The sequence below is a fragment of the Gossypium arboreum genome, chromosome 6 (assembly GCF_025698485.1).
Source record: "Gossypium arboreum isolate Shixiya-1 chromosome 6, ASM2569848v2, whole genome shotgun sequence".
NCBI lineage: Eukaryota > Viridiplantae > Streptophyta > Magnoliopsida > Malvales > Malvaceae > Gossypium > Gossypium arboreum.
In genome coordinates, this window is record NC_069075.1 from 142,774,357 (window position 1) to 142,797,732 (window position 23,376).

The following is a 23,376-nucleotide window of genomic DNA, read 5'->3' on the forward strand; positions in this document are numbered from 1 at the left end:
TTAAACGGTTAATTCTGGTACTGGCGGTGAAAATGAGGTGAAAGGGCAAAAAATAATACACTACTTCAAGCATTTTCACACATTATATTCAGATTCTTCAATAATTAATTTCACTAAATTAATTAATTGGATCTTTAATTCAAATTTATTTGATTTAAATCTTATTGTATTTACATTTTATCTATATTTATTCTAATTTAAATTTAAATATTAATTATCAAAATAATCAATATTTTATAATGTTGATTTTAGTTATTCAGATACCATTAATTATATATATAATTTTTTATATTTCATTTTCGATTTTATTGTTCATATTTAGGGTCTGAAGTTGTTTCTTTCAACAATGCATCTCCAAAATTTGAACATGTGTCTTTCCTACACTATTTTTTTTCGCAACATTCACACTGCTCTGTTAATAGTAACAAAGCAGAGTAGTACCCAAATAAAATTACATAAAAAATTAAAGCATAGTTCCAGCAGCATTAAAGTACTAAACAAAGCAAAAATCACCACCAAACTTTAAACAATTGAGTTCGATTTACCCCAGCCAAAGCCAAGGAGAATGCCAGGTCGTTTCCATTCCTATCCACCAAAGAGAAGACAATGGATCCAGCCTTGCGCTTAGTTGATTCAATTTCTAAAAAAATTGCTTGAAGCGACCAAGGTCTCAGCCCCTTGTTGATACACCAAGAAAATACCATCGCAGAGCCTACTTCAATTACCAGTGAATTAGAACACTTCCAGCTTGTCGATTCAAACACTTCAAGAGCAATTTTCACCACTTCAATCTCAGCTTCCTTAGTAACATTTGTACCTGCAGCATCAGAGAATATCCCTTTTGCCATCCCCTCCAAATCTCTCAAAATTCCTCCACAGCCGGCTTTATCCTCTTTAGCTATACCACATACATTGAATTTTAACCTCTTAAAAGAATATTATACAAAAATCTATATAAATTTTACCTAATTTTATGTTGTAGGTGAATAATTACATTATTATAATAAACAAAATGATTGAGAAATATTTTGTAATTCTAGCCTTAAGAGTTTTGGGTAATTCTAATTTTGATTAATTTTGATTTTTAATTAAGGTTACTTTAAGTTCAAATTATTATTATTATTATTAATTAAGGTTACTTTAAGTTCAAATTATTATTATTATTATTTTGATTTGACATTTTGAAAAGAGATAAAATATAGCTAAGATATATTTTTTATCAAAGGTTGAATTGATAATCGGAAGGAAAATTAGGTCAAAATTAAGATACATTCTAGGAGAATAAAACTTCTATAGGAGAGAAGCAAATAAAAGACTTTCATAAAATTCTCTTAGTATCGAGAATGAAATTTTTATTCTATACATGTTAAATCATGAATTAATAACTATATTCAATCTTCAAAAGAAAATTTTAATTATTTCCATCTTTCTATTTTTAGAACAAAAATATTTATGAAATCCCATGTATAGGAGCTGAAATCATTTCAAATCATTTTTAAATTTCATATATATTTTCAATCATTTTAGATTTAAATTTATTTTCGAAATCTTTTATGTTAAATGTAAGAACTTTTTAAATGAAATCGAATGAGAATTTTCATTCACATAAAAATTGATATATGTATGTTCAGCCGCAATAAATATAGAAAAGAAACCTTGGGGTCCAAACAATGAATAAATTAAATAATAAAGAAGAACCTGAAATAAGTAATGATTAAAATAATTTGTAGGGTGTGTATAATGGATACCAGCTGGAAGAACTGGACGTATATGAGAAATTCGTCTCCACCCCACACCCCCAATCATCTCTCTCATCACCAAATAGATTCCATTACCACTCTATTTCACTTCTTCAAAATTTCATTTCATTTTTCTTCTATAAATTCTCTTCTCATTTCTCTCATAAACCTCTTCCCCTTTCATGCAAAAATCTCTCTCTTCTCTTCCTGTGTGTTATTTGAAGTCTTATGTGTTATGAAAATTTTCATGTTTGAGACTCATGTCTCCGGTTGTTAGTGAAATCCTCCGTTCTGGGTTTATGATAAATTCTTCACTTAGACGAAGGACTCATCTTGTTCAATCTTTCTCTGTTGTTTTTCTGTACTGGTTTTATGTTTTCTCATAAATAAATTGTCCTATTTTACCATATATACATATATATATATAATAAGTAGTTATTTAGCTTACAATTTAGTCTCTCTTTTTTTCCTTTTAATGGCTTCTTCTAGTGGAAACTCCATGTCCAATTCAGTATCCGAAGAGGATTTGCACAATCAAAGGAAACGGAAAAGGATGGAATCCAACCGAGAATCAGCGAGGCGGTCTAGGATGAGGAAACAAAAGCACTTGGACGAGTTAATGGCACAAGTGACTCAGTTGGTTAAAGATAATAATCAAATCTTAACCACCATCAACTTCACCACTCAACACTACATCAACATTGAAGCTGAGAACTCGGTTTTGAGAGCTCAGATGATGGAACTGAGTCAAAGACTGGAGTCACTCAATGAGATTCTCCATTATCTTAATAGTGGTACCAATAGCAACAACAGCAACGATGGGTTTGAAACTAGTGAGGGATTTGAAACAACAAGTGATGAAAGCTTCACCACCATTATCAGCAACCACAACAACAATCCTTTTGTTATTATGAACCAACCCATTATGGCATCAAGTGATATGATGATGTTTCAATACTAAATTCTATTGAAAAAAATTTGGGTGAAAATGTATATTTGCAATGATTTGTTGGTGTTGAGATGTTGTTTTTATTGTCTCCTGTTTTGTGTTGGTGGTGTTTATTGAAATTTGTAGTAAAAATGTTTTGGTGGTGCCAAGCAAATGAGATGATGATGTACAAGACGACTGCAAGTGAATTTGACATCTAGTAATTAAAATGTCAAATTATAAATTATAATTTTAGTCTATTTATTATCTTGAAATTAAGAATTTAATTTCTCTGACAACAGCTAACCATGTTATTAACTTTTTATGAAGTATTTTACAAGTCTTTATATAAGAGATATCATATTAAATTAGTCAATTTACTATTAAATAAATCAATTTAATTAAAAACGGAGTCCAAGAGTTGACAAGAGTTTTAGTTTGCTTAGTTAAATAGAAAATTTTCTTTCTAACACTTTCCAAAATATAAATTATTCAAATTAACTTTTTTAAACTTTTTAATAAATAGAAAATTTCTATTTCGGTCCTTCTACAAATATAAATAATGTAATTTAAGCTTTTTAACGAAACAATTTTAACCTTGACTTCTCCAATATTCATTAATTTTATCTCAGTCCTTAAATAATTTTTTTTTGTTTAGCGCTAAATTTAGTCTTTAAATTATTAAAAGAATCAAATAGAGTCAAATTTCAATAAGGTAAACATGTCTTGTTTAAAAATTAACATAAAATTTTATTTTAATAATAGAGTTAACTCTATTCTAATTTGACTTTTTAAATTTTTAATAATAAAAGAATTAAATCGATTCATTCAATAATAAAGACACGTTAATTTTTGTGGACATACGAATAACATCATATAATATTAGGAGTCGATTTGTGAAGGGGGGATTTTAAATATAAAATATGGTATGTATGTGTGTGTGATGCATGTATGCAGTGTCCCTTACCATATAATTAGTTTTATTTCACTTGTTTGTTGTCTTCTTCTTCCTTTGAAAGGGTCATTATTTATGATGTTTTTTTGTTCTTTATGGATGCCTCTCTCTATCTCTCTATGTTTTTTGTGTGAAGAAAAGTGGCAAATAATTGCTAATGCCAAAAAATAATTAAAAGGGGAAAAAGGTCGTCCTTTATTTAAGACAATTGTTGCTTGTTCAGCAAATACATTTTATTCCAACAGGCAACATTGAAAATCTTGCCTTCGTCATGATGGTATGCAGTGGTTTGAAAAATTGAATTGGAAATTAAATAGGTTATAGGTTTTATTATATATATATATTGTTTTTAATAGAATGTTTAAAAATATTTATATTTTTTAATTTTTAAATAGAAAGATAATGTAATTTAACATATTTGATAATGTTGATATATTTTTATAATCATATTGTATAATTGAATTATATTAGATAAAACGGTAAAAGCTGTTTTTCTATTGGAGGCACTGTGGACCCAAAAAAATTATCTTTTAATTCCTTTAATAATTTCAAAATTTTAAGTTTGATCCTTTCAAAATTTAAAAGTTTTAAACTTAATCCTTGAAAAATTGTAAAATTTTATGTTAATACAATAATAAAATTATATTGTAACTATAAAAGTTTTATAATTCAAATCCAATCCTAAGGGAAAAAATTAGCTTTGTCCTTACTTCTTTTAATGATTTTGTCAAACCATAATTTCAACGGCAGAAATTAAAATATTTTACCTATTTAATAAATTCTGAAAAGATTAATCTCTATAGTCTACGGACTGTAAAACGAACAGTTACTTTGATTCCATCAAAAATACAATTTTGACAGAGATTTTGGAACATTGTTTCCACCTAAGGACAAATTTAAAGGAGTCTTAGCCTCCAAGAAATGAGAAAAGTTATATACAGTCCTTTAACAAATTATTAAATTATAAATTAATATATAGTTAAATTGTACTTTAACTTCAAAAATAAAAATTTTATTAAATTTTTATTAAAATAATAAATTTATAAATTGACCCTTGTTTACACCTTTGTCAAAATCATAGATATTATTCATAAAAATCTCACATACAATAAACCTACTCAATTACATTGAATGCATGGCCATCATTAGTGTTATTATTTAGTAAGATATTTATTCTCAAACTTTTGAATTCATTACCAACCTCTTATTTTTTAAGCAAATGTTTTTCAAAACCAATTTTCATTCACATAAATTCTTTTATTAAATTATTTTAAAATCAAATTTCTATATATTGTAGAACGTGACACTTTTAATCGTCTTGCTTTGCCACTAAACATTATCAATATCCAGATAAGATTGACTATGATATCATGGAATTAGTAAAAATTATAAAGAATAAATTAAAAAAATTAAATCTCCCAATTTGAGTGCCACTAATTTCTTGTTTTTGATTCTTGTGCCACTTTATAGAAACACCTATAGTTTTTTTTTCTTGGTAAAGGTTCAATGTACAATGTTTAATTCAAAGTTCTAAAATTTTTCTTAGGACTTCAATTCATTAAAATTATCTAAATGTTTTAGGTATTTTCAAGTTGGAATAACTTAAATTAAAATTTGATGTATTTTTTAATATTCAATCAGTGGTTAAATCAATTAAATTGGAAAATTAACTAAACTGATTTTATAAATTTTTATATTTTTAATTATTGTTGAATTAGTAATAAAATCAAATGAACTAAAAATAATAGTATGATCAATTCAATTAACGATCCGATTATTAGAACATTAGGTGTTACAAGTCAATATGATATCAATTTAATTGAGAAATGATTAATTTTTTCAACAAAATAATAAATATTATTAAGAAGATACCTTTGTCTTTTTATATAAAGTATATAAAACCAATTTATACACGGAATAAATCTAGAAACGACATTCACACATGATGGGATATAGACCTAAAACACCATAATCTTTGAAATCTCATATTTATCATTTTAATCAAAGTTTCATTTGTATTTTACATTTTTTATGAATATAACTTTTATATAATTTTTCACAAAATTTTATTTTATATAAATTATTGTACTTTTTGTAAATTTGAATTTTACTCCATATACTTTTTAGACTTCAAAATTCAGATCCAACTATTAACACTATTAAAATTATTTTATTAAATTTAAATTCATTACAAAGTCATTTTTTAGTTGCATTATTGCCGAGTGAGTAGTTTTTTTTTTCAAATATCACATCAATGAATTTAACAATAAAAATTTAACCGTGTTAACAATTGGATCTGAATTTTGAAATCTAAAAAGCAGATAAATTAAATTTTTGAAAATAAAAGTATAGGGATTAAATTTTAAATTATAATTTGATTAAGGATATAAGCAAAGATTGAGCATATAAAAGCCATTTAATGGCTTAAAGGTGACCCTTTAGCACAGAGATATGGGCTGTCATGTTCCCCTTTGATTATTATAGTTTAATTGAGATGCCATCCTACTTATCATTACTTTAACTTAATTGGCGGTGCTTAAGTTTATTATATTTATTTTACACTTAATCATGTCTCATTTCTCTATAAGCTTTTTTACCTTTTTTTTTATTTTTTTATAATGATAAATTTAGCCAGTCATATTTTCTCTTTTTATCACTTTGGTCCTAATTCTTTTGTTATCACTTTGTCCCACAACCTTTTAAATTTAGTTAAGTTGTTGTTTTGGATTGAAAACCTATTTGAACTGTTAAAATTTTTATGGTGCTGATGTAGTAATTCACGTGATAGTCCATGTGTACTTCATTACTAGTTGGGATAATTTTTTTTAGAAAAAATTATGAACATTTCTTTATTTCTTTTAGAAATACGTGTGAATTATCATGTAGATTATTAAATCAATGTCGAAGAAATTTTAAGAGTCTAGTCAATTTTTTCATCAAAAAAATTAATTTGAATATACTAAACCATAATTTGACTAAAATATTAACTAATTTGAATCTTGATTAATCCGAATCCACATTAACCAAAACCCCAAATAAACTTAGTAAAAACACCATGAAGGCCCTTATATTAAAAGTCAGATTGTATTTTGTCCCATCTATTCAAAAAATAGGCAAATTAGTCCCTGGACATTAGATCAAATAAAAAAATGATCATTTTATTTAAAATTTCATCCATTTATCCCTATATGTGAACATGAGGGGCACATGGCACACTATGTATAATTATCTAGTTATTTTGTCAATCATGCGAGTTTTAACAGTAGAAATAGATGAAATTTTAAATAGAAAGAATCAATTTGCTCTTTAATCTAACATACATTGATTAATTTATCTATTTTTTTAATAAAAAAAAGAAAATTACAATCTAACTTTTACTACAGAGACCTCCATAATATTTTTACCGAACAAACCCCGTTGGAATCCCTTTCAAATTGCTTTGTTGTGCATGATTGCAGTTGCATGCTTAATTTAATAACCAAAGAAATGATGAAAGCATGAAGCTTTAATAAATAAATAAATAAATAAATAAATAAAAAGGGGCGGGGATCCATTTGAAGAAAATAGTGTCATTTTCCTTTTGCTTAATGGGAGAGACCAATAGTTTTAAATAACTTTCATGTGTTTATTTGAATTATATATTTGTCATAACGCAAGCAAAGACATAAGCACTTTATATTAATTTTACTTTTTTCTATGGTGGAAAGTCTTTCCATATTAGAAGAAGACATCTTTGTTGGAATCACTATATTTTTCCCACTATGATTCATTTATCTTAATTTAGATTTATTCACTTCAAATTAATTTTAGTTCAAGTTAATTTAAATTAAGAAAATTCGAGTTTTAAAATTTTTGAATCATTTTCCGTCTCTCTTATAATTGAGAGTAAAGTGGAGTTACTAAGGATTGAACTTAAACTCTCATATCATGTAACACGATACTCTTATCACTGACTTGCACTGTTGGTTAAGATAAAGGCTTTAGGTTCTTGAGCACCACTATGTTTGTGTCTCTTAAGTTCATCTTGTGCGTGTCTCATGTATGAATTTTATCTAGATTCTTTTCGGTTCTTTGTCTGTTATGATTTGTAATGATTTAATTTTATGTTGTAATTACTCGAACATGCATTTATACTTATATTGTACTTGTGAATGTATTCTATTTGTAGCACCAACACTTAAAAAAAACTCATTCTTCATTTTACATTATAATTACTTTAACATGTATTAGTAATTATATCGTACTTGTGAATATATTTTATTTGTACTAATAATACCTTTTTGTAATTGTTCGAGCATATACTCTATTTGTGATAGTAACCGTTTTAAAAAAAAATTCGAGTCATTTCAATTAAGTTGATTTTAAGGATTAAATTAGAAAAAAAAATATTAAATTCAAAGACTTTATGGGGGCTTTCGGTAGAATGGAAAATAGCAAGAAAGGCACAAAAAGACAAAATATGATGTAAGATTAAAATGACATCCCCACCTAAAACATTAAATAAATCCAAGTAATTGTGTTAAAAATTCATCCAAAAGTATTGTAGGGTACAATTGCATCATCTCAAATCACCACTTTGATGAGTGGGTTTCCGACAAGCATCAAAGTAAGATCTGTTTTTCTTTTTGTTTTTTTATATAAGGTAAATTATATAAATAATTATTCAATTATTAGTAATTTTTGTTATCATCTAATTATTCAATTTTTTTATTGTGAACAATTAAAATAACTTGACAGTTGCTAAAATTAGTATGATAGCAATATTAATCTTCAATATTTATACATCGTATCAATTTGCTGTTGATTATTAAAAATTACATCTTAACATTTACAAATTGTGTAATTTAACTTCTTCTGTAATTTAGTTTTTTTTACATTGAAAGGTTAATTTAAAAAAATGAGAAAATAAAATTATTATTTTGAATTTTTGGTGTTTCCAATTTTGTTATATTTTCGATCAAATTTAGTTGATAATTTTTTTAATTGGTAAAACGGTAACAAAGAAAAATAAAATTAAATTACACAATGGGTAAATGTTAAAGGTTAAAGTTGTTATTTTACCAATTTTAAAAACCGTCATGTCATCTTTCCATTAGTTGGTGACCAAATAAGAAAAAATCGAATAGTTGAATGACCATTTTGTAACTTTTCACAATTGGATAACAAAAAAAGAAATTTATAAATAGTTGGGTGGTTTACCTCTTTTTTTTAATGGAACATGGAACTAAAGCTTATACATGTTTGTCATAGAGTCTACCATAAAAGGAAAGGCCTCGTATTATTAGAGGACAACAATAGCTCGATTCGGTTTAAAAAAATCGAAAAACCGACTTAACCGAACCAACATTGGACTATTCCTACACCATGGAGCTATTAGATTGCAAGCAAATAGACGAAACAAAACGATTTGGACATTAAAAATAGCAACACCGAAAGCAAAATTGTCAATAACGGTAACGTTAATCAGAAGAGGATCATTGTTATAAGAAAGGGTAATCAGGATAACACTAATAATAACTAAAACCGGAACAGCTTTAGCACGATTGTCATCGGAAAAAAGAGAATGATGTTCAACTTAAAACATTCATATCTGCATGAAAAGTTTTCCATTCGAGATAAACGTTGCATAATGCAAATTTAGAACAGTTTCTACCGTATGTTTTTGATTATTAATCATATGGAATTTGGATATAAGCAGCATCACATACAAAAGGAATGTCAGCGTACATACCGGCAAGTGCACATCTTATGCACTCCAAAATGGTGAAGAGGTAAGCAAATGCCACGGCTGTCCAAAATTGCATCCCGAACTTACCCCAATATATTGCGAGTGGCATCCACCGGCTCACGGTCCCTATTACCTGCAAGGCAATTTCCAATAACATGCCCATCACAACATGAAATCGGAAAAAATGGGGCCATTCTTTTCTTCTCACTATCCCTAGATATGCAACAAAGAAATATGCCATTAAGAACCAGCTCGGTAAACTTCCAATGGCTCCGAGAAACGGATAGGTCAAAAACTCAAAGTCTTCTAAAAATGGGTGTAAATGATATGCTGTTTCTGCATACATCCACGTCTCGTGAAGAGGCATTAAATAAGGAAGGCACGCTAAAGTCCTCCACCACCATTTGGGTTTCTTAGTCATCGGTGGAAAACGAAAACTGTACGGGACATCCTTTGAAGCTCGAGGCACCAAATTAGATCCACGACGCCTAGGTAATGACGGTAAAGCTTGTGATAGACCACCTAGATCCCCACTCAACAATGGAGATGATGCAGCAGAAAGGCGCAAGAAAGGCACATCTACGAGATTGGACAGTTTGTACAAACGAAAAAATAAGAAAAATTGTTCGGAATGGAGGCATTTATCAATGCAAGACCACAGAATGGAAAAACCAAAAATTGTGTAAGCCATTGCATATACCTCCAGATTCACTGCTGCTTCGAAATAGAGCTGTGGTAGTCAAATGATGAGAGCATGCAAAACTAGAGCTACACGGCACAGGCTTACGAAGCCTTGAACTCACCGAAACAGACCTCAACGGAAAGGTAAAGCCATTCAGAATCATGGCAGCACTACCTGTTGAAGAGACAATGTTCGTGATTTTTTATCGGATAGGTAGAGCAAAAACGGGGAAAATGTTAAAACAGAACAAGATCAACTATCAAATCCCACTCATTCAAATGATCCAAAACATAAAGTCGTGAAAACACACCAGACTATACCACATCTAAAATTTCGTATCGGAGGATGTATCTTTGTACTAATCGAGGAATGTCGGACCCCAAATCGTCACTTGCACATGAAAATTTTTTAGTAAAGACTACCAAAAAAAATCCTCTGCAACTATCACAGTAAATTCCTAGTACCAATACAAGCATTAGTATTTCTGGTTCAACATTGTTCACATTTTTTATCATTGGTTCTTAAACATATGAGGAACATGCTTACTCAAACATAACACTAATTTAAAACATATTACAAAACAAATCAAAAGAAAAAACATAACACTAATTTATTATTCAATCCCAGCAACAAAGTAAATATAATACTAAAAAAAAAGAGAAATCTTTTACATAATTAAGCAATTGAAATGAATGTTTTACACTTAAAAGCTTTCAACCCAACAATTAAAAGAAAAATCCAAATAAAATCCTCAAATTTAAAACCTAATAACCATCTTTTGAACCCAATGCTAAGCTCATTTGATAAAGAAACAAAAACCCCAAAAAAAAATCAACGAAAAATTTTGCTTAACCGGGTAGAATTACAGGAAAAGAAGTTACCTTGAATTGAAAAAAGCAACGAAGCAAAGCAGCTTGAAATGCTATAGCTAAATGGGTAGTGTTTTATGACTGCCTGCTATGGATTTTCGTCATCGTAAATTCTATCTTGTTTTTCCTGGGAAAGGAAGGGCCAACTTTTTTAGCTTTACTTGTGGCTAGGGATGGGAAAAAAACATGGGCATGGCTTTTGGCCCGATCCGACCCGATAGGGTCCAGGTTTCAGGTCCAATTGGGTCTAGTTTTTCAAATAATCAGATCGGGTTTTGGGAAATCCATTTCGCTCGTCTCGATATTATTATCAAAATATCTCTTTATATATAACACTAATTTAAATATGTATGATAATAAATTTTATATAAACATATGTTTTAATATAATTATACTTAGAAAACAATTAATAATATCATTAAAAGATAATTAAAAATAAAAAAAATATTATTATATTTTGTTCAAAATATTTAATAATTTTAATATTTATGGCATATAGGATTAGGGCGATTGGAGTCAAGGTGAATTTGAGATAAGTAAATTGATATTTAATTTCGAGTCAGGTTTGGTTGTATTAGAGGTCTATTGAAGTGGGCAAAAAATTACCCCTACCTCGTTGCCATTTCTATTTACTGGTCACAGAAACTGACGTGGAAATTAATTAAAAAAGGATGTCAAAACTTTTTATTAGTCTTTGTACCATGCTTAAATTATGAATTTAATCATTATAGTATAGTCTAATCACTTTTAGTCTATACATTTTTTGAATTTTGAATTTTGAATTTTGAATTTTGAATTTTGATACAAGCGGTAGAAGTATACTCCGTTAGGTCAAATTCTACCATTAGTCTCGTACTATACATAAGTTGTAAATTTAGTCTCCATTCTTCAATTTACCACTATAGTCATTATGCTTTTTGAATAATCCTGATTTAAAAGGTAGTTATTAAATTCATTAACTAAAATAATAATAATAAATTGTGTGAATATTATGTGAAAATAGTAAGATGACATGGCACTACATGTATGATAATTTTGAAAACAGCAAACGTTAATAGTTACTGCTTGGGACAAAACTAAAATTTCAAGATATGCAAGAATTAAAAATGATCAAACTAGAATATAAAGACTAAATCCTTAGATTATGTGTAGTACAGGGACTAAAACTAGAATTTGACCAAATAAAAAAAGGTAATGCTTTTGGAACAAAGTTGTGGCATGGGATTCGGATTTTAAATTGGTGTCAAATTGAAAACGCAAATACACTTTTAGGAAGAAATTAAGTTATGCTTCTGTGATGCTCTTGTATTGTTTTTTCTTTCTACGTTTTTTTTGTTTGATTTATCATAATCTTTTTCAACAATTTTTTCTTAGTTTGAGAGAACGGATTTAAAATTTCTTTATTTTTGTGCATTTGATACAAGGCCCCCTTCACCTATAAATTCTTTTTCTTCTTGATTTCGATTCTCTAATCTAATAATTTGTTTTTCATTTGATGCTATAAGGGAGTCCCTTTTTTTTTTTATTTTTTTAATAATATTTTTATTAATGTTCCTAGAGGGACCAAACTAGATGACTAGTTGCAAAATGACATAAATCCGAACTACGTTAACAAACTTGATGTATTGCATTATTGTCTTGTTCTATTTCTTGATATAACAAACACAATAAAAGCAATTCAAATTATTTTCACATAAATTAAAAAATAAACATATATTCCATTTCATTGAATATATTAATTTAACAAATTACTATTCCCAAAAAATTATATAATTATTCTTCAATAATCCCATATTCTTTGTTTTTCTACTATAGTCTAAAGAAATAATAAATAACTTAGAAAATTAGAGACACAATGAAGACTTATTTGTCCATTTAAATTACAAATCCAATGAAAAAAAAAATGTACATAAAAACATGTTCAACACATTCCATGTGCATAATATTATATTCCTTCTGCTAACCAACCAGAATCCTAATTTGTTGATATTATTGACATGAGATTGATTTTGTCAAAAGAAATTTGTGTAGTGTCATCTACTAGGAGCTTGTAGACCTTTAAACGAGTTGTATTATCTCTAGTGGGAGCTTTGTTTATTGTCTCCTTTAAGAGTTCGAATGCCTGAAAATGGTCTATAATCAAACCATGTTGCTGCTCTATAAACCTGTCATTGACGTATCTTTAAACAAAATCTTTATTAAAGATAATATCGAACATATAATATTTTACAAATTTTTCTCGAAAAATATAAATAATTTTGATTGCAACAAGTTTAAGGCATCATATAATATTTAATTTTGATTTTATTGTTAAGAGAGAATAAAATTTTACTTGCATTTTAAGAAACAAAACTTATTTTTTAGTCATAAAAACATAAAAGGGAAGATTTTAGGTTCACTTTCTTTTTTTACTTTAAAAGGCAAGAATGATGACAACAAAATTAGTTGCACTTTATTTTTGGTATGAACTTATTAGATACCATTTACATACATATATATATATATATATATATATATATCAGATTTTGATTAAATTTAAAGTCGACTCAAGTTAAATCTTTAAATGAAAAAAAAATTCTTTTAATTTTTTCATTCATGAGATTAAAATTGAATGTATACTAATCACGTAAAAATGGAAACATCACAAATTATTATACATTTAAAATATTAAAATTGGAAAAAATATTATAAAAATGAATAATATATTTTAATAATATTAATGATGTTTATTTTATATTTTATTAAAAGGGTAAATTATTGTTATGTAACACAATGCATATAATTTTTCCTTTGACCAAATACTATATACATAATTTTCACCTTTTAAAAATTGGGAATTAGACAGAATCCCATGATTCATGTGTTCTTGAATTGCACATAAATATTCAATCACCAACCCAAAAAATAATATTTAAAAAATATAAAGAAAGATCAGCTAATTCCACTAAACGTCCCTAGATTATTGTAGGTGTCCTAAATTGGACAATGAACTTTAAAATACTCTAATTAAGTCCATATCAATCAAATTATTCCATCAGCTTAGCCGTTGATTTAGGAATTAAATGCTTATTCAAATATGACACAAATATCTATTGTAATCACAACTTGAATATCACATAGTAAAAGAAAATACAACATCGATAAAATCAAAGAGGACTCTTTCTTATTATTTTAACCTCTCAAATCAAATTTGATGGTAAAAGTACAATGGAGGCATTTATATAATGAGTCAAATTGTATTTTGCTCCCTCTACTAGAAAATAGATAAATTAGTCCTTGTACATTAAATTAAAGAGCAAAATGGTTATTCAGAATAAGGTTACATGTTTCAACTGCAAAAGTGAATGGAATTTTTAACAAAAAGAACCAATGTGCTCTTTTGAGAAAAGGGGGCAAATTGCAATCTGATTCCTCTTCATGATACTTTTACCACAATGCTCCACGTCTAACATTTAATGTCTAAGCTGAAAGAAGGTATTTGATATTCAAAACATAGGTTTTGAAGTTTAGAGATGAAATTAAAATGTAGAGCATAATGGAGGATGTAATTGCAATTAATCCAGAAAAAAATATATAAAACAAAGACTTTAAAAAAATATATTGAAGAAAAAGAGAGTTCGTTAGGCAAATGCCGGTAAGCGTATAGAAGCATACGCGTGGTAATAACGTGTGTGTTTGTCACTCTCACCAACTGCAAAGTACAGCTAACATTTTTAGTCTCTCTCTCACTATTTTTTTTTTTATTGCTTGTTTTTTAGTTTATTAATTATTTTAAAACAACCATATCCGATAGCTTTAGATGTTTCCTACCCATTTTTTTAAAAAAATAATCCTAAAATTGGTCTACTTTTACTTTTAATACCTGTACTCTTTATACATTTTTGAATTGATCCTTTTATTTAACCCCTCTATTTTCTTTTGAATTTATTAATTGAAGTCAAATTGATAACACTTTTACAAAACTTCAGCTAAATTAAATTATGCGATAGTTTTGAAATATAAAAGTTACTCACCTGGCCAATACTACACGTTTGTAAGCTTAAATAAGCAAATAAAAATGTTGAATCTGAAATTTAAAGGTTTTTTTCTTTTGCATCTAGGTTGTAAGATATTTCGACATTGATTTAGGGAAACAAAGTAAAAATCGATATTTTTTATTTATTTATCAACTTTCATCGTGTGAGTAATTTTTTTAAAAATGAATTAAAAAAGCATATAATAGAATTGGACGGAAGTTCTTTGATAATAAAGTTGTTCATAAGTTGGGTGACCTGTTCAGCACAATCTGTCTGATTTAACTTGGGTTGGGGTTGGATAAAAAGTTTTGTCTATAAACAACCACAAATTTAAATATATACAAATACTAATATAAAAATGATTAGTATTTTGTACACCAATAGCGCACATTTTTTATTTCACAAATAGTTTTAAAAAATTATCATGTCTCTTTTTAAAAATATATATATTTTTAATATTTTACAATAACCTTACATAACACTTGTCAAACCGTAACACTACTACCAAGTATGATTCCATATAAAAAAACATACATTTTTTAAAAAGCGGGTCTCGACTGGACTCAACCCATGTATCAAATAAACTTCAATTATTAAATAAAAAAAATAAAAGAATTAAATTCCAAAAAGTATAAACACTAAGAGCAGAATTAAACCCCTAAAAAAAGTCGCCATTTTTATGCGTTAAAAGAAGGTTTAAGGGCGGGTAATAGGTCTACCAACTGGTAGTTAGCATTTGAACTCTCTTTAACTTAAGCAATGAAAAAAAAAAAAAACCAACACCCACCCTTTTGTTTTTGGTCCTCCATTTTTGCTTAAAACCAACACCCAAAAAAAGAAAATAATAAAAGACCCATCTTTATTGCCTCTTGTGTTTTTTGGTCCCTATTTTTTTTTTGTTTATTACACGTGAGATATTCTTTGTAAGAAGATTTGACAAATTAAGCAACTATTGTTGTTTGGTTTCTCAAATATTCTTCATCATCATCGTTTCTTAAAATTAAAATATTACAGTTGTTGTCATCAATTATTATTATTATTTGTTTATTTATTTATTTTGGGTATAGAATTATTTTAATAATAAATTAATAATATTTTCTTTTGGGTTGGTGTCAATGTTCCAATGATAAGGAAGAAGGGAGAGAGCTGGTTTCGTTTATGATTATATTTCTTGGGATTGTTTTTTTTTTTTTTTTGTCTCCTTGTTTTCAAGCTTCTTCCTTTTTTCCAGGTATTTTCACTTTTAATCCTTCTTTGTTCTGAATCTTTAGTTTTTAAGAAGCTTTAATGGTTGATTTTAATGAAAAAAAGATGATAACTTCGAAAGTTTTTTAAGCTTGTTACGGTTCATTTGGTTGTTCTGGCTATTTGAGTAACAGTGGGTACTTAGTGATGATGATTGATGAAGGATGAAACTGAAAAGAAGTTAAAAAAAAAAAAGAAGCAAAAAAGTTGTAAACTTTGTACTTTTTTTCTTCTTTTTTCCCCTTATAGAAATCTGGGTTTTCAATTATGGTTCTTCTGGGTATTTGAGTAACAGTGGGTACATAGTGATGATAGTGATGAGGGATGAAATTGAAAAAAAAAGAGCAAAAAAGTTGTAAACTTTGTACTATTTTTCCCTTTTAAACTCTGGGTTTTCACTGTTCTTTAATTATGTGTTTTCCATGATTATCTGCTTGTTTTTATCTGAATTTTAGGCTTTGCTTATGCTTCTTTTTGCTTGTTTCTCTGTTTTATTGATTTTGTTTCGGCATTATTTGGTTCATGTTCGGATTTTGTGTTTATCGATAGAATTAGAGAACTTTGAAATAGCTTTGATTTATATATATATATATATGTTATTATGCAGCAATCATTTTGATTTCTGGGGGAAACTGGTGATGCTTTAATGGCTACTTATTATCCAAGTTTTACCAATCGGAGAGATGATTTATCGATCGAGGACGAAAAACCAGTACCTTACCGAGCTTCTTCAATGGGGGAATTCACAGGGATCTTGTCTGGTACTTCATTGATTCCGCCTTGTAGTGACTCGTTACAAACGGTGAACGGGCGGTTAAACATTACAACAAGCGTGGTGAATTGTCAATCTCAGGGACTATCTCTTAGTCTTGGATCGGAGATACCACCAGATGTTTCTTTGCCTTCGTTGCCGTGTCAATACCAGGCTTATTCTGATATATATCAGTTTCAACCGGGCTTTACGAGTACTATTTCGAACTCGAAATATCTCAAGGTTGTTCAAGATTTGCTTAACGAAGTGATTAATGTACAACAAGCTTTGAGACAACCCGATTTCGATAAAAACATGAGCTCTCAACTGAAATCATCCGAGTCTAACGAGTCGATTAATAACCTTTCCAAGATATCACCTACGGAACGACAAGAATTGCAGAACAAGAAGACAAGGCTCTTGTCCATGCTTGATGAGGTGCGCCTTTAATAGTGTTTTCGATGTTAATTGAACTTTGCTTGTCTCGCAAGATTGTTAATGATTGTTTTTTTGTTATATAGGTTGATAGACGATACAGGCAATATTACCATCAGATGAAAATCTTGGTGTCGTCTTTCGACTCGGCAGCTGGTTGTGGGGCGGCTAAACCGTACACTTCACTTGCCCTGCAAACAATTTCCCAACATTTCCGTTGTTTACGTGATGCAATCAGCAACCAAATTCAATTGACACAAAGAAGTCTCGGAGAGCACGATAATTCATCGAACAATCAAGGATCAGTAATACCGCGTCTACGTTATGTCGATCATCAGCTTAGACAACAACGAGCTCTTCAACAATTCGGTGTGATGCGAAACGCTTGGAGGCCTCAACGAGGACTTCCTGAAAGCTCTGTTTCTGTCCTGCGCGCTTGGCTTTTTGAGCATTTTCTCCATCCGTACGTGCTCAGATCGTTATTTTCATGTTAATACTGAGACTTTCTGTTTTGTTAACCCTTTCCGAGTTTGTTTTTTTGGCCAGGTATCCAAAGGATTCGGAGAAAATAATGCTTGCAAAGCAGACAGGTCTGACCCGAAACCAGGTATGGAGACGAAAAATGCAATTATCTGACCCGTAAATCATTAGTAGCTAACAGTTTGTGTGGATCAGGTTGCAAACTGGTTCATCAATGCTCGGGTGCGTCTTTGGAAACCAATGATCGAAGAGATGTACAAAGAAGAGTTTGGTGAAATGGACTCGAACTTCAAATCTTCTTTGGAAAATGCAGCCAAAGCAACTGGTGAGAATTCTTCGGCATCCGAGGATAGAGGCGAAGAGTTGCACGAGAATATTACATCCAAAGTTGCTTGTGCTGATAATATCCAACCAGGACAAGTTCAATACCCGAAACCGGATCATATCCCCGATGTAGAACCGAACAGGCCAACCGCAAGATCAATGTACCAAAACATTGCTAACCCTTATCCCAACACTGTAATCCCATCCAACCAACATGGTCATGGTACCCTTATGACCGGTGATACCATGTATGACTTAACAGAATTGAACGGTTTTGCGGTTGGCAATCAAGTTTCACTTGCACTCGGTTTACAGAATCATGAAAACAAAGTATTTACCATGTCCGGATCAACTAACCACAAGGTGGATTCGTCGGTAGGATCAGAGACGGTGGATTTCCGTTTCATGGAACCAGGAAATCAACAAGACAGGTTTGGAAATTCTCATATATTGCATGATTTTGTAGTCTGATGAAGAACTTTCGCCTCGAGCGAGCTTTCCGGGTGGGGGACACACGATACGATGACAAACCGAAGCATTGTCATGTGTTTCATTTTCGATCGAAGCATTGTCATGATAGAATATAGATATGGGTATATGATAGACTCATCTGTAACATACAAATATATTGTTGTAGCAGGTATATATATACATATATTGTAAAGATATGGTAAGAAAAAAATTGATATATATAGCTTCTGTATGAATAAAGATTCTTTGTATAAGTGTATTCTCATTTGTGATATTGATGTATGCTATTTTTGGAAATACATATGATTAGAAGTAAAACTGAATTTCGGAAAATCACGTATATTACCAACCCTTAATTACGCTCGCTGATTCCACTAGAAAAATCACGTATATTGCTAACACACACAATAATCTTATCATCTTTGATCTAATTTAAAAAATATAATTAATCCAAACCTAAATTCGATTCAATTTAATTCCTATTAAATTAAACTCATTCATTCCGAAACTACCCACAATTGACAGGTTGACATGAATGTTGCTAATGAACTCAATGCCATGCAGCTAAAATTAATGCATGAATTAGACTATGCAGGCTTTAAAGTTTAACCTTTGAAGTAGTGAGAGAACGTTTGTGGGGTGACAACTTAAAGAATGATGTCAAAGGAAGCGGCAATCATTTCACAAAAAACATCCAACAGGACCACCCAAAACATCAACATCTGTCTTTTATAATTGCAGGTTTTATAGTTTGAGATTAGTCGTACTCGTGATTCGAGTGAATGCAAGTAAACCCCTTTTAATGACCACAATTTCACTAAAAAATGTGTACTTTCGTTTCTTCCAATCATTTGTTAGGCACAAAAGATTTCATCATAGTTAAAATGTGATTTTATTTTTAGTGATATTTTTATATTAAAAATTAAATTGTATTTTTTTCTTTCTATCAAAAAATTAAATAAATTAATCTTTGTATGTTGTTAATATACAAAATTAATTTTTAACAAAAGAATTAATTTACTCTTAATTTAATATACATTAATTAATTTATCTATTTTTAATAAAAAGAAAAGTGTAATTTAATTTAAAAATGGGTATCTTGTACTATTTTCAACCTCGTCCCCCTTTTCTCTGACAGCAAAAGAATCCCATTTATACATACATATTTATATATATATATATTTTCCCTGCAAGTCCTTGAAAGATTGCGTGCTTTTCACTGTCATTTCAACATCCCAATGCATGACTTACGACAGCAAAAAAAAAGCTGAAAATTTGATGCCTTATGGTTGTTGTTTTATAATCAGGGATGAAGTTTGGGGGACCATTCTTTTCCTCCATTGTCATCTTCTTCACTTCTTCACAGCCAATAACATACATACATTCATGCATACATGCATACATACATATTTCTCATTTCAGTTTTGTCACATGGAGTAGTCGACTCAGTGAGTCATTGTCATCTGATACTGTAATAAAAGTGTTCATCATTCTTCTTTTTTTCCTCACAGGCTAGTTTTCTTGATTTTCTCTTAACAATGGTGTCCTGGGATTCGACTCCGAATCTAACTAGTCGTATGTTACACCATTTTGATGCTTATAACACTGAGATTAGCCACACAAGACACCTGATGGACCTTCTCGGAGCACCTAACGACTCGTACCGTCACCACAGAACTCAAACTCTCTCGTTATCACTCGGCTTTTGCATGCTCGGTTCATCGTTTCATGGGGCAGAAGATACAAGTGATGACTACCCTTTTATAGGCCATCCAACTACGTATGTTATAGGGAACTGGAGGTACCTAATACCAGCTCAATCCCTCTTAAACGAACTCGTCAATGTCGGATTCAAAAATATCGACGAAACGCCAAAGCTTTCCTCCGAATTCTTCAGAAGCAAGATAGTACCATCGCCCGATGAACACGAACTTCACATCACACTTACGAAGCTAATTGGATTACTTGAGGAGGTAACAACTAAACCAATTACCAACTTACCATGATTTTCTTTTTATTCAAACTCGATTCTAACATCGATTATCGGTTCATTTACAGGTCGAAACCCAATACGAGAAATATAACAACCAAATGGAACAACTGGTTTCGTTATTCGAATCGATTGTTGGTGTAGGAGCAGCAAGGTGTTACACTGCTTTGACATTGCAAGCCATGTGTAGACATTTTGGCAAGCTTAGAGATACCATCTTGACTCGAATAAATCGCACTAGAACGAATGTTCGGCACGATTTGTCGAGAATAAACCGAGGGTTGTCGCGGATGAGCTTGTTTGATAGAGGTTTTAGGCATAGTAACACATTGTGTGTTCAAAGACAAGTATGGAGACCTGTTAGAGGATTGCCTCAAACCTCTGTTGCAATACTTCGGTCTTGGCTATTCCAGCACTTCCTTCACCCGTAAGTGGATTTTTGTTTACTCAATCAATTCATTTTTCCATCCCGATTTTGATCCGAATTCCAAAACTCGATTAGATTAAGTTTAAGCTAAGCTTCATCTAACTCCATTTGCTGTGAAGGATTAAATTATTGCTTTGGTCTCTCTAGTATGTTCAAATTTGAGATTTAATTTTATAGTTTAGTTTTCGGCCAAATACTATGGAAGCCTTTATACTAAGAGTCAAATTACATTTTGACTTGTTTACCCAAAAACGACAAATTTGTCCATATATGTTAGATTAAAGAGTAAATTGATTATTTCTATTACAAATTTCACCCATTTTTACTATTAAAAGCTGATGTACAATGAACGATTTTTAACAGTAAAAATAGATGAAATTTTTAACAGAAGGATCACTTTACTCATTAATCTAATATATAGGGACTAATTTGTCCATTTTTTAGTTGGAGGAGCAAAATGCAATTCGACTCCTAATACAAAGACCTCCAGAATAATTTTATCTTAATTTTGGCATAAATTTCTCTTTCTATTTTGACAACACTATTAGTTAGCCTGACTATTAAAAACACCGAGCTAGGTTTTTCTTAAAACTATCCCTTTCAACTTAAAAAAAAAAAATGAAAAATTCATGATAGTATTGTAAGTTGAAAAAAGTCATTGTTACCTATTTGAATTGATTTAATATCAAATTTGAGCATAATAGACGACGGCCATAAAATTCAAAGGGGTAGGAAGTCATCTGTGAAGACAAAGCTAAGGAGCAGACAAGGGCCTTGACCCCCTGTCAAATGGAAAAAAATAATTTATAGTCCCCCTTAAGTACTGAATTTTCATTCTAAGCTTTTTAGTCATTTAAATAAATAGAAAAATTGCAATTTTAACCCCTTCTAAAAATAAAAAATATAATTTAATTTTTTAAAATTTTTATTGTTGGCCCCTCAAAATTTTAAAGCAAGGTAGTTAGTACCACACTAATGGATGTAGCGTTTTTCTACTAGAATTGATATATATATATAAAAATATAATTTAATTTTTTAAAATTTTTATTGTTGGCCCTCAAAATTTTAAAGCAAGGTAGTTAGTACCACACTAATGGATGTAGCGTTTTTCTACTAGAATTGATATATATATATATATATATATATATATATATATATAGGTATCAACATGTTCGGCATATTGTTTTGGATTTATAACTTTTAAAGAATATTTAGTATAGGTATATTTTAATATTTAAAATATTAAATAAATATTAAATATAAAATATTTATCAATTATACAAAATAGTCATTTGATGTTTTCACTGGTGCGAAAAGGGTGTTTTTGATGTTTTGTTTTAGCACTAGAACGATGCTCACCGACTGGAATGGTTGGAACCGATGCGGAACTGACCAACATGTTTTAAAGTTTTATCTTGTCTCCCCATTGACAAAATTTCTGGTTTCATCCGTGGTGATTTAGGCCCTTCAAATAGTAAATTTGCTTACTAAATCTATTAAAAAATATAAAATTATAAATTAATATAATAAAATTACTTTTTTAACAGAATTTATAAATTATAACCTTGAAAGTATAATTAGACTGATTATAAAATATCAACAGTCTAAACTATCCAACTCAAGTTAATTTAAACTTGAATTAACCTGAATCAAAATGACTCGAATAAATAATCAAAAATTATTCAAACCCGTAATGAAACTATCGAAAAGTTCAAGCCTCAAACTCCAAAACAACCTGCAAATACCTAAACCTCAAATAACTTGATTAAGATTAATCATTACCTAAACCAATTTTGTTGTTTGGTGTTTTAACAGGTATCCAACAGACTCTGAGAAGCTAACGTTGTCATCACAAACAGGGTTGACCAAGAACCAAGTATTAATTCTTTTATAATCTTATTTAAACTTTACCCACAAATTTATCAATTTGTTTAAGCTTCAATTGATGTTGTTGTTAATTTCAGGTATCGAATTGGTTTATAAATGCTCGAGTTCGGCTATGGAAACCAATGATTGAAGAAATATACGAAAAGGAGCTTGCAGATTCTCCACAACACGTCTCTCATGATCTTATTGAGGGTTGATTCGAGCAGTGGGAAAAAAATTCTGTTCTTTCTCATTATATGATTTGAGACTTAATTTTTGTTGAGGAATCAACTCTTTCGAGAGAAATTTTTAAAGTGTCGTCTATCGGATATTCAACCAATCCCTAAACAATCGAAAGTATTATCCCTTAATGGGGGGTTTTATCTCCTGTACTGTGTCAAGAGTCAATGTTCCATGAGCAGTTGTCTAGTGGGCCTGATTCAAAGAGTTGAAGCATCTCTGTTGGTAGA

The 23,376-nt window shown here is 29.7% G+C and overlaps 4 protein-coding genes across 5 annotated transcripts; 3 read left to right on the forward strand and 1 right to left on the reverse strand.

Annotated features, from left to right (window-relative positions):
• Positions 1-1,714: 1,714 nt before the first annotated feature.
• Positions 1,715-2,917, forward strand: LOC108465438 (bZIP transcription factor 11-like). The gene has a single exon (XM_017765762.2). It carries the CDS (start codon positions 2,215-2,217, stop codon positions 2,698-2,700), a length of 486 nt encoding a protein of 161 aa, XP_017621251.1. The 5' UTR covers positions 1,715-2,214; the 3' UTR covers positions 2,701-2,917.
• Positions 2,918-9,063: 6,146 nt separating this feature from the next.
• LOC108465436 (protein TIC 20-I, chloroplastic-like) lies at positions 9,064-11,076 on the reverse strand. 2 transcript variants are annotated; one of them, XM_017765761.2, is made up of 4 exons: positions 10,914-11,076; positions 10,051-10,206; positions 9,695-9,929; positions 9,064-9,483 (listed from the first exon to the last, which is right to left on the reverse strand). In XM_017765761.2, exons 2-4 carry the CDS (start codon positions 10,193-10,195, stop codon positions 9,480-9,482), a joined length of 384 nt encoding a protein of 127 aa, XP_017621250.1. In that variant the 5' UTR covers positions 10,196-10,206; positions 10,914-11,076; the 3' UTR covers positions 9,064-9,479. The 2 variants fall into 2 exon arrangements, with proteins under 2 accessions (XP_017621250.1, XP_017621248.1); XM_017765759.2 differs by having other exon boundaries at positions 9,064-9,929; positions 10,914-11,071.
• A 4,466-nt stretch (positions 11,077-15,542) lies between these two features.
• On the forward strand, positions 15,543-18,941 carry LOC108465435 (BEL1-like homeodomain protein 7). Its single transcript, XM_017765758.2, has 5 exons — positions 15,543-16,148; positions 16,770-17,351; positions 17,435-17,811; positions 17,895-17,955; positions 18,024-18,941. Exons 2-5 carry the CDS (start codon positions 16,809-16,811, stop codon positions 18,621-18,623), a joined length of 1,581 nt encoding a protein of 526 aa, XP_017621247.1. The 5' UTR covers positions 15,543-16,148; positions 16,770-16,808; the 3' UTR covers positions 18,624-18,941.
• Positions 18,942-20,011: 1,070 nt separating this feature from the next.
• On the forward strand, positions 20,012-23,124 carry LOC108465443 (BEL1-like homeodomain protein 11). The gene is made up of 4 exons (XM_017765768.2): positions 20,012-20,596; positions 20,682-21,040; positions 22,856-22,916; positions 23,005-23,124. The coding sequence occupies exons 1-4, from the start codon at positions 20,162-20,164 to the stop codon at positions 23,122-23,124; spliced, it is 975 nt and encodes a 324-aa protein (XP_017621257.1). The 5' UTR covers positions 20,012-20,161.
• Positions 23,125-23,376: the final 252 nt, after the last annotated feature.

What these genes read in the sequence shown, in the direction of transcription:
- LOC108465438 (XM_017765762.2), top strand. Translation starts at nt 2,215, where the DNA reads ATGGCTTCTTCTAGTGGAAACTCCATGTCCAATTCAGTATCCGAAGAG.
- LOC108465443 (XM_017765768.2), top strand. Translation starts at nt 20,162, where the DNA reads ATGGTGTCCTGGGATTCGACTCCGAATCTAACTAGTCGTATGTTACAC. An exon ending in TTCCAGCACTTCCTTCACCC is followed by an intron (nt 21,041 to 22,855) that starts GTAAGTGGATTT and finishes GTGTTTTAACAG; the next exon opens with GTATCCAACAGACTCTGAGA. An exon ending in CAGGGTTGACCAAGAACCAA is followed by an intron (nt 22,917 to 23,004) that starts GTATTAATTCTT and finishes TGTTAATTTCAG; the next exon opens with GTATCGAATTGGTTTATAAA.
- LOC108465435 (XM_017765758.2), top strand. Translation starts at nt 16,809, where the DNA reads ATGGCTACTTATTATCCAAGTTTTACCAATCGGAGAGATGATTTATCG. An exon ending in TTTGAGCATTTTCTCCATCC is followed by an intron (nt 17,812 to 17,894) that starts GTACGTGCTCAG and finishes TTTTTTGGCCAG; the next exon opens with GTATCCAAAGGATTCGGAGA. An exon ending in CAGGTCTGACCCGAAACCAG is followed by an intron (nt 17,956 to 18,023) that starts GTATGGAGACGA and finishes TGTGTGGATCAG; the next exon opens with GTTGCAAACTGGTTCATCAA.
- LOC108465436 (XM_017765759.2), bottom strand. Translation starts at nt 10,195, where the DNA reads ATGATTCTGAATGGCTTTACCTTTCCGTTGAGGTCTGTTTCGGTGAGT. An exon ending in AAGCAGCAGTGAATCTGGAG is followed by an intron (nt 9,930 to 10,050) that starts GTATATGCAATG and finishes CCAATCTCGTAG; the next exon opens with ATGTGCCTTTCTTGCGCCTT.